Here is a 19,160-nt window from a genome sequence, read left to right on the forward strand (position 1 = left end):
TTGCGGTGAATAAATATTGTCTTTCTTAAAATACCTTTATTAATCATGTGTTTTTTGAATTATCCATTAATAGTACTTCTTCTAGTCCTTAATATGAGACATAATTAATTAATCGGAAAAGAATAAAAAAATTAGTTAAGTTATTTTTTATAATAAGTAATTATTGTCTTTCTTAGAATACCCTTGCTAATAACATGTATTAGCTAAAACTACTATTTGATAGAACATTTAATATGTACAACTACTACAATGACTACTTTGAAAAAAATAGATACATATGAAAGACAAATGGATCATAGGTTTTATATTTAGAATTAAATTAAAAGTCAAACTAATTTTTATATTAAATATTAAAGGTAGTAACTTCTTAACATATGTAACTACTATACGGATAATTTAAGGGCAAAATAAATATTGAAGAAAAAGTATATTAGGGTTTTATATTTAAGATTAAATTAAATGTCAAATTAACTCTTATATAAAAAAACAGTTAGTAATTATCAATATCATTATTAGACAATAATAGTGTTATTAGTATTATTATCGTGACATGTTGTGTTACATCATAATATTTTAAAGCAAATTGGACTGAAGTTTGAAAAGGGAGAAGAAAGACAAAAGGCGGCTAAAGCCGCAAGCATTTAATATAGAGAATAGGGGTGCACATGGGCAGGGCTGGGCAGGGCAGAACCCCTGCCCGATGCCCAGCCCGAAACATGAACGGGCTGCATTTTGCAGCCCGCTGCCCGGCCCTGCCCATAGAAGCCCTAACCATTTTGGGCTGGGCATGGGCGGGCTGGGCAGGGCGGGCTTTGCTGCCCAAATGATGATGACCTACCGATATCACATGTAAAAAAACTTTCATCCATACCTAAAAATTACATTTCATAATTTTATATTTTCACACATTAAAATTATCCAAAAATAATTCAAAACAAGTCTTAGCAAATATCCAAATAAATAATATTCATAATCTATTTAGAACAAACAACTCTCAAGATTGTAATTAAAGTTTTGAAATTCAAACGGTTTGCATTAATCTCTAGAAAGTTGAGAAAAGAATAAAACATCTGAAAAAATTGAAGAGGGGTTGAAGCACATTGAGATATTCCATTGGGAGCCAGGGATGGCGATGTAATAGAAACTTGATTATCCATTTAAGTGGCAAAAATTAAATGTTACCTAAAAGATTGTAAAAAGATATTAAAACTGAAGTAATAGGCTAATAGGAATAACATAGACCATATAAAAATGAGGTGAAAATAATTGTAAAAAGAAAAATAAAAATAATCTCATAATAATTTAATATAACGACTTTTAATATGTAAATACTTATTATGCGATACAATGTAGTTAGCAGTCCATACAACTAAAAGACTTCTTTCTATCATATGACTTATTCATAAAAAATTAATACAAAATAACTAAATATAAATCAAATAGAAAACATGTAATTCAGATAATTAAACCCCAATTTTCTTTCCATGCTCCTACCCCAATCTTGTTTTCTATCTTGCATAAATATTCAAAATTGTTTATTTATACAAATATGTAATGTATGAACTCCATTCTCTAACAAAGAAAGTTGTTAATGACATAGAGGGGAAGATTGACTTATAAATAGCCAACACTACAACAGCAACAAACAATAGGATATACACAATAAAACTCACGAATAACAAGTTAAAAGCAAGATACTACTGCTTCTTTAGAAGAATTAGATCCCTTAAAATAGAAAACTAATAGACATGTAATAATAATAAGTTAAATTGCAAAAAGGAGGGAGATAACTTTTTTTTTAGGTAAAGAAATGTAATATATTAATATTATTTTATAAATTATAATATATATAATCTGGGCAGGGCCAAATGGGCAGGGCAGCATGTCCTGCCCGATGCCCAGCCCTGCCCATGAAATGCCCAGCCCAAAGATGCCCATTCTTTTTCGGGCTCTTTTTTTTCGGGCTGGGCTGAGCAATTTTTCTTCGGGCTCGGGCGGGCTTTGCGGGCATTTGGGCTTCATGTACACCCCTAATAGAGAATGCCAATCTGAATGCCTTCGTTGATTGCTCATTTTACATGCCGCACTTAAAGCCACACGCACATGTTCAATTCATTAATTTAATTAATTAAAAACATCATTCCATGTTTCTTAAAATCAAATTTCGATTTTTAAGGCAAAAATAATATGTAAGTTCCCATAGTTTTATCTTATTTTTAATTAGGTTGTTATTATTTTTGTACTGAGTCAATATACTTTCTTCAACTTTATTTACTGGTCCCTCTATTCATAATTTGTTCATTTGTAAAAAAAAGAAGATGATGAAGTCACACTCAGTATGCAAAATATCTCTGCCTCAAAAAATATTAAATATCTTATACCCAACGATGAGTCAGCCGGGCAATAAACTTGTTTGTTCCTTTGGAATTAAAATCTCTGACCACGTTAATGGTATCTTGTTATATGTTTCAAGGATTCATTCAAAACATTGACTTTGATACCAGTCAGGTCAATTTTTCTTTTTGTCTTTTTTAATAACTCTCACACACCTCACAAAAAGAGGTTTGAACTCCCACTATGAGAAAGATATTTAGATTTAGTACTTAACAACATCTTGAATATAGTTGTTTTAATAAGAAGATACTTATACGTAAGTAAATAAATTGTTTTTTTTACAAAGAATTTAAATTCACAATCTCATATTTAAATTTTTTTATAAAAGGTGTTTAACATCTTCTTATTTTTAATATAAGACTTAATTAACTAATTAATTTATGTAGATTAATGATGCTAGTTAAATTAGTTAATATGATATTTTTTCTAAAACACCTTAAGTATCTTTCTTAATTTTCTCTCTCACTCTTCTATTTAATTATTTTCAAAAAAAATCAATAAAATTAATTTAAAAAAATTAATAAATATGTGAAATAGGTCTTATATATAAGATCAATATCAATTCTTTAATTATGTCTTATATTAAAAACCGGAAGAGTATCAATTAAGTTATAACAAACCTTCAGGTATGAGTTGGTCCCAAAAAAAGGGGATTAATATGGACGCAAATTAGAAGTGAAGCTGACTTATAAGATTTTACGCTTTTCTCGGTGCAAAGATCGATCCTTAATTTGACTTTGCTCAGTCATATATTCCAAGACATACAAAAAACAAAAACAAAAAAAAAAAAACTTCCTCAGAATATAAAACCTCAATTATTTTCAAACAAATTAAGAATACGATTTTGGGCCTTAGCACGTGGACAACATTATTTTGGGAAAGTCTTAAAGCTGATCTGGCCTCCATAATATAATTCAGATACCACTATTTAATTTATTTGTTATTTATAACTATCTATTTAATGTTTATTGAAATATTAGTAGTAGTAGCAATAATAATTTTTTTATCATATGTTTTTTAAGAAACAGTGTTTTCTTTGACTAAATTTTAAAAACAATGTTAAATATTCACCTACAATGCACAAAAGTATCCCTAGGTAACATGATATTCTCATAATTATAAACGAACAATGCATAAATTTTAAATATGAATATAACTATAATTTGTAAACTTGACATAATAAAAATATAAGCTTTTAAACACTTCATTACATTAAACAAATTTATTTGTGGAATTTTGATAAAACAAGAGATCCATTGATAAAAAGACGATAATACCGAAATTTCGCCTTTTATGGAAGCACATGAAACATACAGATTATGAAAAGAATTACGTACAAGCAACCTTGGAATCGGTTCTCCGATAAATTCGAGAAGGACCACAAACATATTTAAGACATACTTCTTTTATGTCTGGATTGTTTAAATTTAGTTTGAAGCAATTCAGACTTTATTTATGTAAAATATTAATCTTATAATTATTTAAATAACACAAAGTAAAATTGAACCATTTTGTTTGAAGATGTGGACGAATTGAAAATTTTAATGAAGTGGTTGTTTGACTTCTTTTACCCTATGTTTTTTTTTTTGGACTGAATTCTTTTACCCTATGTTTGGTATGTGAGGAGGAGAGAAGAGAAATTTTTTTTTAATGAATTCAATTTAGAAAATAATAGAAGGGGTGTTATAAAATTTTGATTAAAAAAATATGTAACATAAAAGCGTAAGAAAATTAATTGAAAATTTTAAACACACTTCTTTAATTTTTTTTAAAATTAAACCCATCAAAATTTTTTCTTCTCTCCCATCCTCTTCATTTCCCTTATATCAAACATATTTTTAAAACTAAGGTTTTTTTTTTTCCTGTTTGCATTTTATGAGAGAATATGTCTTCACTTGTTATTTTTTACGCCCAAAAATTGACAAGTCTGATTGGTGTGTCTAAACTACTATCTTCGGTTTTAATTATAAGATTTTATTTGTGATTTATAAATGATGTCTTATAATTAGGACTAAAAATGATATTTTGTTTCAAGATGCGGGCGCCTTGGTAGAAAAACTCATAACTAAATTTTATATTCTATGAGACAAAATTTTTCTCACGGACTTATTTTACATAACGTAAAATTATTTAAAATAATATAACGTAAAATTATTTAAAATAGGCTAGTTCAAATGTTCCGTTGAATAGGATGATGCGTGTCTGTGTGCATATGTGGAACGGGTTCAACTAATTTGAGTTGCATGCAAAATCAAATAAAAAGAGAGGTAGTTACGTTGGAACAAATGGAAAACGATTTTCAGAATGTGGTGAATGAAACTTGTGAGGACGTTGACAAGTTGAGTGGTGTGTCTAAACTCTGAAGGGAGAGGGACCGCAAGGTGTAAAAATCATGTTTGTTGTGCTTCAAATGCAATTCTTAATTTTGGTTTGGTCTCACCACTTTTAGGCCGGCATATTTCCTTTTCGACGGGCAACTTTCAGTCTATTTATATTTGGTACCACACAACCAACAGAACTTTAGTCTTAAAAGGGCTTTTGATTAACTTTTTAAAAATGATTATATGAAACTCGAAATAAATATGTAAGAGGAGTTATGTCTTGACTTGTATAAGAAAACTTTGTAAAGTGATTTTTTGAAGTTTCTAAACACCCCTTAATCAAGATTCAAGTTTATTTTGTATAAATATATAAAACACTTTTGATCCTGTTTGAGATCTAAGTTAACTTGTAATTAAATTAGTCAAACTGTAATGTGACTTTAGCTAGATATCAAATGGTTTGTTTAAAATTTTTTTCATTAATTTATTATTATAATTTATTACATTACAGTATTTTTTCCTTAAAGTCTTTAAATTTTTAATTGTGAGGGAACACATATTAAACCACAATTGCAGTCAAGGTGAGTTCCAAAAAAAAATCGCCATTGTATATCACTATATACCTACATACTTTTTTAATGAGCAGATAATTAATTTATCAATGTTAAAAAATTATGTAAATAAGCTATTTCTAAAAAATATGTGTTAATTTTTCTAAATTAAATATTTTAACATAATAATAATTTATATTGAATCTACTCATTAATAGAAGCTCCCTTACAATGTGCATTCAATGAGAATAATTGAAAAAAAAAAGTTATAAATTTGAAAGTCAAAATGAAATGAGATTTTATATTCAGGATTACACTAAATTCTTTAATTAGTTTTTATATTTAATTAAGTTTTACCTTTAGTAATATACTAGCGTACTACTTCTTTAGTTCTTTTGCCCCCCCCTTTTTTTTGACCGCAAATAATTTTTTTTTGCCAAATACCTCAAACAATTTAATCAGTTAGACTGATATAATCCTCATGATCTAAAACATACAGGGACATATACAGGACTTTCCTGATGGCCTCTAGTGTTATAATCTGATCGACCTTGTTCGATTTCCGGCGTTCTGTAATGAGTACTCCTCCAATCCCTAACACGGGGTGTTTGGAAGTATCCAAAAATACTTCTTAGAATAAATTTTTTACAAAATAAGACAAATTCTTTAACATATTTATTTCATACACAGTAAAAGTGCTTTTAAAATCATGATTTTGATTCCATCCAAACACTCCGTATAAGATCTATTAAATTAATTTGATTAGATTAAGAAAGTTAGATAAGTTAGTTAATTATAAAAATTATGACATGTTTTTCCTAAAACACCATAATAATTTTTCTTAATATCTCCTCTCTCTCACTTAACTGATTATGGTTGAGAGAGTATCCATAGGGATAATTTAGAAAAAACTGATAAATATAAAAAATAAGTCTTATATTTAGGATCAAAATTAACTTAACAATTAAGTCCTATATTAAATATGGGAGAAGTATAATAATGGGTCATAGACGCGCATTTAATTTTCTTGAATTTTAAACATGTTTTTTGTTTGGGTTTGCCAATTGTTGTCGTGGGGGAAATTGAAGCCTTTAGATCTTTTATTTTCGTTTTCTTGTCCCTATATGTTCGTCAATTCATAGCTGATGCATGCGCGTATGGCATGTACAAATTGGGCTGATTCGCGCAGCTGAAAGTTTTCAACTATATATTCGAAAGGCATACATTTAACCTTGAGGTTTTCTAAATATGCACATGAAACTAGATTTAGGTCACGTGCCATACATGGGAATAATTATTCATGGTTTTGTTCTTCCCTTCTTTAATACTCTTCTAGTTCTTAATATACGACCCATTTAACTAATTTGATTAGATTAAAAAAGTTAAGTGACGATGTTAATTATAAAAAATATAACATGTTTTTTCTAAAATATCATAATCATCTTTCTTAATACCCCATCTTCCTCTTTTATTTAATTATGATTGAAGGAGTATCCATAGGGGTAATTTAGAGGAAAATAATAAATATAAAAAATGGGTCTTATATTTAGGACAAAAACCAACTCAATAATTAAACCCTATATTAAGGACTGGAGAAGTATAATATAAGAATTACTTGACTATTTTATATAAATTAAAGAGACTAAATAAATTACTTAATTCTAATCATTGTTACTTGATCTCTATAAAATGTTGCTAGATAATATTAGATTATATATGATTTTATAAGTAAGATAAATTAGTTTGGGAGAAATGATAAATATGAGAAAAAAAATGAATTAAGTTTTTATATTTAAAACTAATTAAATCAACTCTCTAACTTGTTCTTGTATTCAGAACCGAAAGAGTAGTTGAGAAATTAAGATGCCCAATTTGTATGCGCGCGCGCGGATGTGCTATGATCTATCAATTTTTTTGAGGGCTTGTTTGGTATGGAGAGAACAAGGGGAGGGAAGGAAGTGAAGAGATTTTGCTCCCTTCCCCTTATTTGTGTTGCTTAAATTTTTAAGAGGGGAGGAAAATTTTTTTTAAGATTTTCCCTCTTCTTCCCTCATAACCCTCCCCTTCCAAATTGGAAAGATTGGGAGAAAAATTATAATATTTCATAAAAATTCCTCTCCTCCTATTTTACTTCATTAATCTAAATAAAATAATATTAAAATTACTTTTTTTTTTCTTCCTTCCCCCTCTGTTAAAACTCGTCTTTTCTTCTTTTTTTTCCCCCTCTTTTTAACCAAACACACCCTAATGATTTTGGGGCTTTTTATTGTTCTTTCAGGATTGATTTCTACAACATAATCAGAAAGCCATCATGAGATTTCAATATTTCATTGGCTAACTGCTATATCCAATCTTACGAAATATGCATTCTATAAATAGGATTCTAATCTAATTCAATGACAAATGCGCAATCACAGGGCCACAAAATTTCTTAGCATCACAACTTAATTCAGCCACATAGTCATATTCGTTGCATTTCTAATCAGCTGACAATATCAATAATTCAATATGATCCCAATTTACAGCGAATTACCAATCAAAACCAAAACTTTACGGATCCCATGCATGAATGTGAGAGCAATTTGTATAAAACATGAATTACCTAACTGCCTTTAAGTCAAGAGCAATAATTACAGTTACAGTTATAATTTTGACCATCTCAAAACACTAATTATTAAATGGAAGAGTTCCTTAAACTCGTAAACTACCCTTATTATTTGTCACCGCCAAACTTCTCACATACCAAGAACGGCATTGAATAGATAAAAGGGATACGAATATTGGATAAAAATGTGATATAATAATATAGGATATTTTCTCTTACACACATTCCTTCTATTTTTACTTTTATTATACCCTTCCGGTTTTTAATATAAGACCCATTTAATTAATTTGATTAGATTAAGAAAGTTAAGTAAGTTAGTTAATTATAAAAAATATGGCATGTTTTTCCTAAAATATCATAATCATCTTTCCTAATATATTTTATCCTTCTTCTACTTGATTACAGTTGATGGAGTATTTATAGGATTAATTTTAAAAAAATTGATAAATATGAAAAATAAGTTTTATATTTAGAATTAAAATCAACTCAACAATTATGTCCTATATTAAAGACGGAAAAGTAATTAATAAGAATAAAATTAGAAATAGAGCATTAAACAAATGAGATGAATCAGAGTGATATATTGTACTGCAAGGTTTCTCAACGTGAGACATAACATAGGACACAACGTGCAACTTCTCTAAAATTCATTGCGCCTAACACACCTCCTAGGCAGTAACCCCAGCTCTACACATGCCCTGTACCACAAACTGAAAGGAAAAAGGTTTCCATTGATATTTCCTTCAAACAGGTGTTTGCAAATAAAATGCTAAATACAGTAACAAAATGAATTTTTCCCCGTACATTATATTTCAATTTATTTTATTATTTCTCTTCGTCTCTTGCTTATTTATAATAAGGGAAAAATATATATTTTTAAATGTTTATTATTTTTAACTAATGTTAACAAATTTTTTAAACTACACAATCCAATTATTTAAATCTTATAAAAAGTATTAGAAGGCTTGTTAGATGTTATGTGTGGAAGAGGTTCCCCACGGCTCCTCTTGTCCTTCTTTACCCATTCTTTAGCCTCCTTTTTTTTCACTACCTGGATCAAAATTTTAATATTTCAAATTTAACATTTTATAAAAATAAATATTATTATAATAATTTTATTTAAAAAATACGTAAATAAATTCAAACTATTAAAATCTGATCTGAGATACTCGCAATTATAGTGAAAAATTTAAAATAATAATCACCCGTTATTAACTATTTATATTGAATATTACCTGTATAAATATATTTAATTATTTTTGAGTTAAGGTGTAAAAATACATAATTATTTTTGAGCACTTTTTGGTATTTTTGTCATAATATCATAGGCCCCACAAATGGCCCCACAAATAAAAGGAATGTTAATATTTTTGCATCAATTTTGAATTTGCATGGATATATTTGCACCTCAAAAAAGTAGATGGTGTTAGGCATTATCAAAAATTTGAAATTTTTATCCGAGAATAGCAAGGTAGGGGTGGGGGAGGGGTTTTAAGGGTATTTGGGTGGAAATTAAACCTTAATTTTAAAAGTGATTAATAGATATGTGAAAGATTTTTCTCTTGATTTGCCAAAAAAATGTTTTGTAAAAATAATTTTAGGATGTTCCACACACTCTCAGTTCGTTAAATGTTATACTATTTTTGTTTTTTAATATAAGAGTTAGTTGACTAATTTGAATAAATTAAAAAATTAGGTAAGTTACTTATTTGTAATAAATAAATGTTATTTTTTTAAAGTATTTCTGCTAATCAAATATATTAACCGGAACTAATATTATAATAAAGGCTATCTTAAAAAATAAAATAAATTAACATCTTATATTTAGAATTAAAATAAAAATTTTTATATTAAATTATTAATTACTAATCGGAGCTAAAATATTTTTCCCCGTCAGCGACCTCTCCACAGTCCCCGAAATAATCCTGTTCCCGCCGTTCACCCCTCCTCAACTTCAACGTTCAAGGAATCCACCTCCGTGCGTCTTCTTCCTTTACTCTCCGGCCTCCTTTCAAGAGCTTCACGTCCATCGATTTCATCTTCGGTTTTTCCCGTGCAAGCTTGGCGAGTTCGCAGCTTCCCTCTGGGGCAACTCCGTCTTCCACTCTTCCCTCTGCCTTCTCATCCTGGCGAGTTCCTCTTCTTTCTCGGCCTTAGAGTCTTTAAAAATGAAGTTAGCTTGTGGATTGTGATATTCTGGGGCAGTAATAGTGCTTGTGAATGATGATATTTGGTTGTGAAATTACTGAAGAAATTAGTTGATGTATGGTTTTGCTTTAAGGGCTACTATGTGCAGGAAATGGAGAAAGACTTCTTATAGTTCGAGGGTGTAATTGTGGCGTTGAAATGAGTGTTGAAATACCAATTCTGGTTATGTTGAGGGTGTAATTGTGTGTAATTCTTGTGTATGTTTGGTGCTTCTTTTTGGGGAGCGCTTAAATGCTTAAATTGGTATTTCAGTCTGGAACTGCTTCCTTGTAAAAATTTTGTGATATTTTGAGAAATTTATGTTCAATATAATTATGGGCAAGACTGTCAATCTCCCTTCAACCGATTGGTAAAAGAGAGACCTTTGTCGCTGCTCTGCGAGCGGATGATAGCAAGTTATCATTTTTTGCTTACTTCCTCATTATCTTAAATCTTATTTCTGGCAACTCTTACTTTGCAGTTCTATGGGGAAACATATCTTAAAACCTTCAATTGTGTGGCATACTGTAAACATGGGTATGGTGTACATGGTAGTAGCATGTTACTTGAATGAGTTATTTTTACTTTGGATAGACGTTGATGTTGTGAATCCTATATGTAGATTTAAACTAAAGAGGAAATCTTTAAAATTCGGTCATTTAGCTCAACTAGATATGGGACTCATGTATTGCACGGAGTTATTCATGGCTTATGAATAATGTAGCATTTTATAAAGTTTACATATATTGATGATGATGATTGAAGGTATACGGATTATGTCTTTGTTTTCATCAAGGAGTTTTATTTAAATTTATTCTCTTAAAATTGTAATGCTATTTGTTTGTATCTGTTTAAAATGCATTTGGCGAGAACTATGATTATTGACATTTATGACGGTTTGCGTATGTAACTTCTGTGAAAGAGTTTTCTTCTTCTCTTTTTTGGCCTAGACTTACAATACGTTGGTTGTTAAACAGAAAATACTCGTGGATAACATGTGCTGGTGTCTGCCATTCTAGTGTTAAGGGTCTTGGAAAATGATGTGTGTCTGAAGACCACTAAACTGTGTGGGGCTATTCCGACCTGCAGAAAAAACCTGATTTGAACCTTTGGTGGGATAAAACTGGAACTTGAATTTGCTCTGATTGTATTCAGCTCAAAAAAAAAAGAGTTTGCTCTGATTGTGAGCTTCAACTTTGTTTGGAACTTATAGATGTAGATACTGCTTCAATCAATGGACCAATACCACAACACTCTCCAAAATGAAGAAGAATCCCTTTCTCTCTCCACGTTGGCTTCCATGAGATCCCACATCATCAACCCTTCAACTCCCCAATCCACCCTATGTTCCATCCTTCAAAAGCTGACTTGCTCACTCGAACTTAGTCATGACAAAGTACTTCTTCATTACTCTCTCAACCTCCTCACCCATCTTGCCTTCCACCACTCTTCCTTTTCTCATTTCATCTTTCAATCTGTCTGTTCTCATCCTCTTCTCTCTGCCCAGTCCACTCGTCTTGCTGTTGACTCACTCCAAGTACCGGCTTTGATCACAGAACGTGTTCCAGCACTTGGCTTGAATATGGACAAGCTTGATGATGGGTTTTTTGTTTCTCTCTGTTTTGGCCCCTCTGTATCTGCACGTTTATGGTTGCTGAACAACGCAGGGCGCTTTCAACTTCAGCCATCTTTACTGTTTACTGTGTTTCTAGGGTTCACAAAGGATCCTTATCCTTATGTGAGAAAAGCTTGCCTGGATGGACTTGTTGATTTGATTAATCATGGTGTCTTCGAAGACTCTAGTTTGGCGGATGGGTGTTACCATTGTGCTGTTCAACTTCTGGGTGATATGGAAGATTGTGTGAGATCATCTGCAATTCGTGTTGTAAGATGCCGTTACTTAATGTTTTCCTCTCTTTTGTGTGCTTCATGGAGAATATGACTTTGCAATGCTTGTTTTTGCTCCCAAAAAAAAAAAAAAAAAGACTTTGCAATGCTTGTGGAATAATAATTAAAAACTAGTATTTTGAGACTACATGGTACTGTATCTTCAATAAGCTTATTTATCCTAAATGAATAATATTTAGTCTTCCAGAAACTCGTTAACAGATTTTGCACTTCTAGAAATTTTAGTGTAACTTTGAGGTCTTATCTGATGTGTTATCTATTTTGTAATTTCAGGTTTCTTCATGGGGGCTGATGTTAGCAGCTTCTGATGCTGACATGAAAAGCTACTGGTCCAATGAAGTATTTGCCAAGGTATTTTCTTATTCTATGGGCTATGCATTTCTATGGTTGTTGGATCTTGGTTTCATAACTGGTTAATTTTAAAGCCACAATCTCAATATTGTGATGATTCCCTATCGATGATTCTTTCCCCTTGACAAAATCAGGATTCTGAACATGGTCTTTTGATCTTAATGATTCATTCTATGTCCTTTATGAATCTCAAAACCATAATAACCCCTTCCTTGATTTGTGGGACTCTAAAAATGGCACATGTAATCGAGGTAAGTTTAACAAATATGATTCTCTCTCCAAGTTGGAGGTATTAAAAAGGTTAAACTATGATGTCTCTAACATGAAACAATATGAATTCTTCTATTAATTTAGATTTTGAGCCCATATGGAATTTGGGGCAAGCCATTCTGTTCATGGGTTATAAACAATGATTTTTTTTTTTTTTGTAGATTTTCTTTTATAGATATATAGATACATAGATTCTTGGCGTACGTAATATAATATGTAAAGTTTTATTGCACGATGTCATTTTATTTCTGTTGCGTTCAGAAGTTAGAATTATACTTTAATTATTCTGTTTTCTAGTATTCCTGACCGTTGGCTGCTGATTACCTTGGTATTACATGCACTTCATATTTATGCAGCTCTGTTCTATGGCAAGAGATATGAGCATGGAGGTCAGGGTTGAAGCTTTTTGTGCCCTTGGGAAGATTGAAATAGTATCTGAGGATTTGCTTTTGCAAACCTTATCAAAGCGAGTCCTAGAGGTTGGAAAGAAAAAGGAAGTGTTTGGCCGGAACACGACTGAACAATTTAAAATGCTGGCAGCTAGTGTTGCTGGTGCACTAGTGCATGGACTTGAAGATGAGTTCTTTGAGGTAACTTTTCTTGAACATTACTGCTTTATATGTATTTTACAATAATGATAAGATGTATGATGTATCTTTGAGGAAAGAGGTCTGTTGTTTAATTAAGTGGAGAACTTAGTCATTATTGGCTGCAACTATGTCGTAATAGCTTAAGAATTTCTATTTAACCTGAAGGTGCGAAAGTCTGCATGCCAGTCCTTGCAAAGACTTGCAGTCCTCTCCGCTGAGTTTGCTCATGAAGCTTTGAACATTTTAATGGATGTGTTGAATGATGATTCGGTGACTGTTCGATTGCAAGCTTTGAAAACTATGTATTATATGGCAACTAGTGGCTGTCTGAAGGTTCAGGAAAAACATTTGCACATGGTATGATTTTCATTCTTGATAAATATGTAGGCTGAATATCCAATATATGACTATATTTTATGGTTGTTGGGAGTCAAATTGATTTTTTTTTTTTTCAAAATAAAAAAGAAGGGTTTCCCCCCCCCGGCTTAATTTTGTAGAATGAATCAAATAACTAATTTACTTGGTCACGTTGATCAAATCAATTACTAGGAAACTGTATAACCTTTGCAATAACATAATAAATTACCAGAGTCGTTCATGGCCCATAGGTTTAAGTTTTATGATAAAGCTTTTTCAAAGAGAGTTAGCGATTTCCATGATTTGATTGTGCAGATTATACCAGTTAGAACTGATAAGGGGTTTCTTTCTCCGATGGAATTTCGAAGATCCTTAGTCCTTGTCAATAAATTTAAGGGATAAGGTGCTTAAACACCCGGGAAGTGTCTATGAAGGAACACCTGGCACCTTGCACCTGGAAGTTTTTTTTTTTGTCTCCTATTTACCTTGAAAGTTTTATTTCGTAGCAAAAATATTTTGGCCGTTATCCGCTGTTAAGTTATACGGTTTGACCGATGCTTTTAACGGTCAAACTTAATGACAGGTAACGGTTTAGGATAGAAATACTACAAAATAAAACTTTCAGGGCATATAAGAGGGGGAAAAAAAACTTCCAGGTGTCAGGTGCTCCTTCGTGGATATTTTTGGGGTATTTAAGCACCTTATTTCTAAATTTAAATTATATATTGAATGAAAATTTCTTTTTGCTGGCATATTTTTAACACTCTTTTATCTGCTTGGCAAGTTATTATCTTGATCATGTTTAATTCTGTGCTCTTCCAGTTTATTGGTGTTCTAGCTGACAACAACAGGGAAGTGAGATGTGCAGCAAGGAAAATACTTAAACAAGTGAAGCTGAATAGTCTCTTGTTGTTTAAATCAGCAATCGATGGTCTTCTAGATAGTTTGAATATTTACCCACAGGTTTTCTTCTAATTATTCTGCAATTTTATCTTTTTGATTCTTAAGATGGGCTCGTGAGATTTTACAATAACATTAAGTTTTGGGTATGCAATTTATTGAAATGCTTACAAAATTTTATTTTCATCCTTGTCTGATCACTTTGTTGGATCCTTTCCCTGTTTTTGTTCAAAGCAGGCTGCCCCTTTTTAAAAGCATTTGACTCATCTTGATTCTTGAAACCAATATAGTCTCTCACTCACATTTTCAAAGTATTTCTCTCTCGGAGGGGAAACCCTAGCATGGACTGCATATCTTGCTATGCTATGGACGATTTGTACATCTTAGGCATGTTATCATGTTCTCAATCAAATCTAGATGGGATGATTTAGCCCTTCATTTTGCCACCCATTTTCCCGATTGGTGAGGGACTTATCATCACTGCATCCACTCTTTCCTTATGCCTTCCAGCTCATTATTATTTAGTATTTACTATCTCCTAAATGTTCACTTCAATACCCTATGACCATTGAACCTTACTTCCTCATTTTATCCATCTTGTCTATGCTATATGGATCTCATGCTGCTTAATTTTTTAATAGTTGAAGAAAGAGGCGAATACGCACACACAGAACAACAACATACTCTTTTTGGCATTTACTGAACTTTTAACTCCTGTTCATTTTAACATCTGCATACTCTCATGGCAGGACGAAGCTGATGTATTTTCAGCTGTTTCCCATATTGGCCGAAATCACCAGCAGTTTGTAGCCATTGTATCCAAAGAAGTTTTTGAAGAGGTGAACTTGTTCCTTCTGATGATGATTATATAACATGCCCAGGAACTTCATGAACATTTTGCACGTCTTGTTAACATGAAACTAAACTTGGTTGACACTATAGTTAGAGGGCATCCTTAGAAATTTGGTATTGGAAAGCAGCATGCCAGCTGTACTTACTGCTTAGAATTTACCCTTACAGTATTAGTTTTGTATATCTTTGGCTTATAAGATAAGCTTAGGTATCTATAATTTTTCGGGGGACAGATTTTGGCATTACATTTCAGCTAATGCTGCTGCCTGCTTTTGTAATTTATCCCCGTAATAGAACATTGATAAATTCATTGCCATGTTCTTGTGGCAAAAAATTGTAGTATGGTTTTCAGTTTTTCATGATATCAATATCTAATGTTCTGGTATCAGAAGAATGCAACCTCATAGAGGGAGGAACAATGATTCATTTTGCCTGTAGTTTTCTCAAGATTGATTTATTCAACTAATCAAGGTGAATGAATTTTATCACCCAAAAATCTTATTTTTTGGCAGAGATAATTGAGATTAAGTTGATATTTTGCTACATCATTCTTTCAGGTAGAAGCAGCTTTTGAAGGCAACTCAGAATTCAATAGTGCGAGAGTGGCTGCACTTTTAGTCCTTTGTGTCTCTGCCTCACTCTCACGTGTAAATGTAGGCACCATACCTCCAATTTTGTTTTCTTACGCTGTTACACTCCTAGGGAGGATTTATTCTGCTTTTATTGATGTTATGGATAGGGATGCCCTTTTGGCCTACCTATCTGATAAAAGTAGATCTATTGGTTGTTTAGCCTCCGATATTAACCATGGTGAAGGGGAGCAACAATTACCCTTAGTTCAAGGTGATTACAGTTATTGCGCCAGCATTGATGTGACAAGTGTTGTTGAGACATCACACACAAGAGATGTGGAGTCTGAAACTCAGTCCCATTTTGTGAGGGAGCCAAAAGATATACTCAATTCTCAAGTAGAACAACGGCCAGTGCATGACGAAGTTATAAAGTTTACGGATCTTACTCTTTTGAAGGTCCCAGGTATCTGGTCCCTCATACAATCTGGCTTTACAAGCGAAGTTCTTCAGATCCTAAGGTAATGTAGTTCATTGATATTTGTATCCTTTTGGTTCTAATTCAATTTAGCTTCCATCATATATCTGTATGTATATAGTGGCTGTAATTTATGTGGAGATTTGCTGATATATCTGTATGTATATAGTGGCTGTAAATTATAGCAGAATTTTGTAGTGATTCGCTGTCACAGTTCTATTCATTGGCACATAATTTTGTGTGAGTATTTAGATTCACATGCTCATCTTACACTCAGAACGTGGCTAGTTCATGGGGAACACCATCTGTTTGGGGGCCTGAATTGAAGATGTTTGTCCTGCGAGCTTATTTGCTATTGCTACATGACATTTGATATGTTTTGATCATTAAGCGCATGCATGCATGTGAAATATTATCTTGATTTTCTTTTTAAGCGTTGTGTTGACAATGTAGGAGTGGGAAGGAAGATCTGGCAACTATGAGATTTGATACTATGGAATCTGCTGATGCTTTAGCATTTACTTTGCAATATCTTCGAATAATAAAGGGCCTTGCAAAAATTTGGGGAAATTTCTTCCAAGAGAAATTGATATGTTCTCGTGCAATGGGAGCAATAGACTTTGAACTGGCAAAGCTTGATAGGAGAGTTAAAGAATTCAGATATCGGTTCATAGGCTTTTCTCCGCAGGAGGAATTGAATGTCTTGGAGCTAATGTTGGTCACTTGTGTTCTTAGGCTGTGTAAAGTTGACGTATGCTGTCGAATTCCTACATCAAAGAGGTTGACTGCAATATTTTCGCACGTAGAATTTCTCCTCAAAGAACGCTCTGTCATGCCATCCACATTCATAATTGAACTCAGGAAATTGTTATCTGAAGGTGGCACCTCCATAAATGACGCTTCCCAGAGTCATTTGGAGTTTTACAAGTGTCTCGAGTCATTCTCTTGAAGCAGTTCGTTGTAGTGGAACAATTAGACATGTACGAGCGGAGCTAAGTATTCTCAGTAGTGACTCTGAACACCCTCTTCCTTTCGTTTCGGGACTACCAGTAGGCATTGAGTGTGATATCACCCTCCACAATATCACCAATGATAACAGATTGTGGCTGAGCATGACCATGAATGATGATGGTTCAACGCAGTATGTTTTTCTAGATTGGAAGCTTTTTGAAGGCTCTGGAGATCAGGTGAGGAATTCTGCATTTGTTGCCCCATTTTATGGAACCCCAAAGGCTACTTCTTTCAGGATAAGGGTATGTATAGGCTTGGAATGTTTATTTGAGGATGCTGTTTCCTGGCAAACTTATGAAGGGCCAAGACATGAACTTACGTTTCTTTGTCCCGAAAAAGAAGTTTATCTTTCCAATGTACAAAAGACTAAATCTCATTCCCTTTAATAAAACATTGTAGTCTTGTTTTTTTGGTGGGATGACATCTGGAATTGTTGCGCCAGAAATTCCAAATTCCTATGTCAAAAGGCTAAATTGTGTTCTTTACCTTCCTCTATGCAATAGTATAATTGCAGGCAATTTCAAATGATAATAAGCTGACTGAAGAGAAGAGAGATAGGATGGTCAAGGATTTCATTTTTGTTTTACCCCAGTCACAATCAAAAGGTCTTCAGTTTTAGTGTTTCATCACCTTATTCTTATCACTCGGACTATTCACAGTAAGTACACATGCGTAACATGATGGTTTTAACAGATGTTTTCAGCTGGCTACTCAATATATAACTCCTCCGCCGCGCACTGTCCAACAAGAAATCCATTTCTTTTGCAGCCATTGAGGTTTCAGAATTGAAAGGCCGAAGAAGAGAGCTAAAACACATGCTACCGGGGAAAGGGCTCCAAAGTCTTCTATTGTCAAACTTCGTGTCTCCACACCACTTTTGAATTCGGATTTGTCAATAGTAGTGTTTAAGGATATGCTCTTCATCATGTCACCAAACATCACCACATTTTGAGTCACTTTTAATATTGCAACTGAAAACTTCGAGACCAAGGTGGAATTCTTTGGGAACGCCTGAAAATACAACATCGTACATCATCCAAGTTTGACAGGCCATATATATGTTGGGGAGGACAGAAGAACAGTACTCACAAAAGCAAATCCAGCAGTTTTGTAGATTGGTCCTGTCATCTTGCAAGAAGGGCATTGGGAAAGCATAAGCATGAGATAAGGAGTTTCATCAAAAATAGCAACAATGCCTTTTTCTTTGTCTTCGTTTGATAATGCTTCCTTGTACTGTTCGGGACTTTCTAAAGGCTTTAACCGAGTTGGATCGAATCCTATTTGGTGAATCAGAAGCTCTTTCACCCAGGAATTGTTTTGGTATCCCACGGACTGATTGTTCCTTCTGATCTCTTGCACGTCCCTCCATGGAGAAGGTTTTGCCGTTGTCTCTCTGTTAAAAGTGATGTTAAATTTGCTGTGTAAACTTGCACTGCTATGCCCAATAGAAACATGACCACTATTACCAACCGTTTAGAATTCCCATTTTTCAAAAACTCAACATCTGCAATCATCACACACACAAAACGTTGATAATACACTATGTCAGAGTACGAGGAAACAAGTTGATATATCGTACAACTACTGCCTCTGCAAATTATCAGTTACTTTTAAGTTTTAACGGATGCACATAATTTTTTTTAAAAAAATCTTGAAATCTTGATCCTGTTTCTCAATCTCTCTCTCCATCATAGTTCTACACCAAGACCACTATTAGAAAAAACATTAATTACTTCATAGATTTTATAAAATCATCATTCATAAATAAAAACATAAAAAGCTTCTCAAAGCCACTGAACCAACAAAATAATATATA

At 32.6% G+C, this 19,160-nt stretch overlaps 1 protein-coding gene and 1 pseudogene across 1 annotated transcript; one reads left to right on the forward strand and one right to left on the reverse strand.

Moving 5' to 3' along the window:
* The first annotated feature begins 11,194 nt into the window (after positions 1-11,194).
* On the forward strand, positions 11,195-17,875 carry LOC114719547 (protein SIEL-like; annotated as a pseudogene).
* A 38-nt stretch (positions 17,876-17,913) lies between these two features.
* Positions 17,914-18,848, reverse strand: LOC114719562 (glutamate receptor 2.9; the record flags this gene model as incomplete). Its single annotated transcript, XM_028905074.1, has 3 exons — positions 17,914-18,355; positions 18,434-18,737; positions 18,815-18,848. Coding segments are annotated over 3 exons (638 nt in total), but the record flags the coding sequence as incomplete, so codon positions are not given.
* Between the last annotated feature and the right edge of the window lie 312 nt (positions 18,849-19,160).

The sequence above is a fragment of the Neltuma alba genome, unplaced genomic scaffold, assembly GCF_004799145.2.
Source record: "Neltuma alba isolate B1F8T4 unplaced genomic scaffold, ASM479914v2 tig00011923_pilon, whole genome shotgun sequence".
NCBI lineage: Eukaryota > Viridiplantae > Streptophyta > Magnoliopsida > Fabales > Fabaceae > Neltuma > Neltuma alba.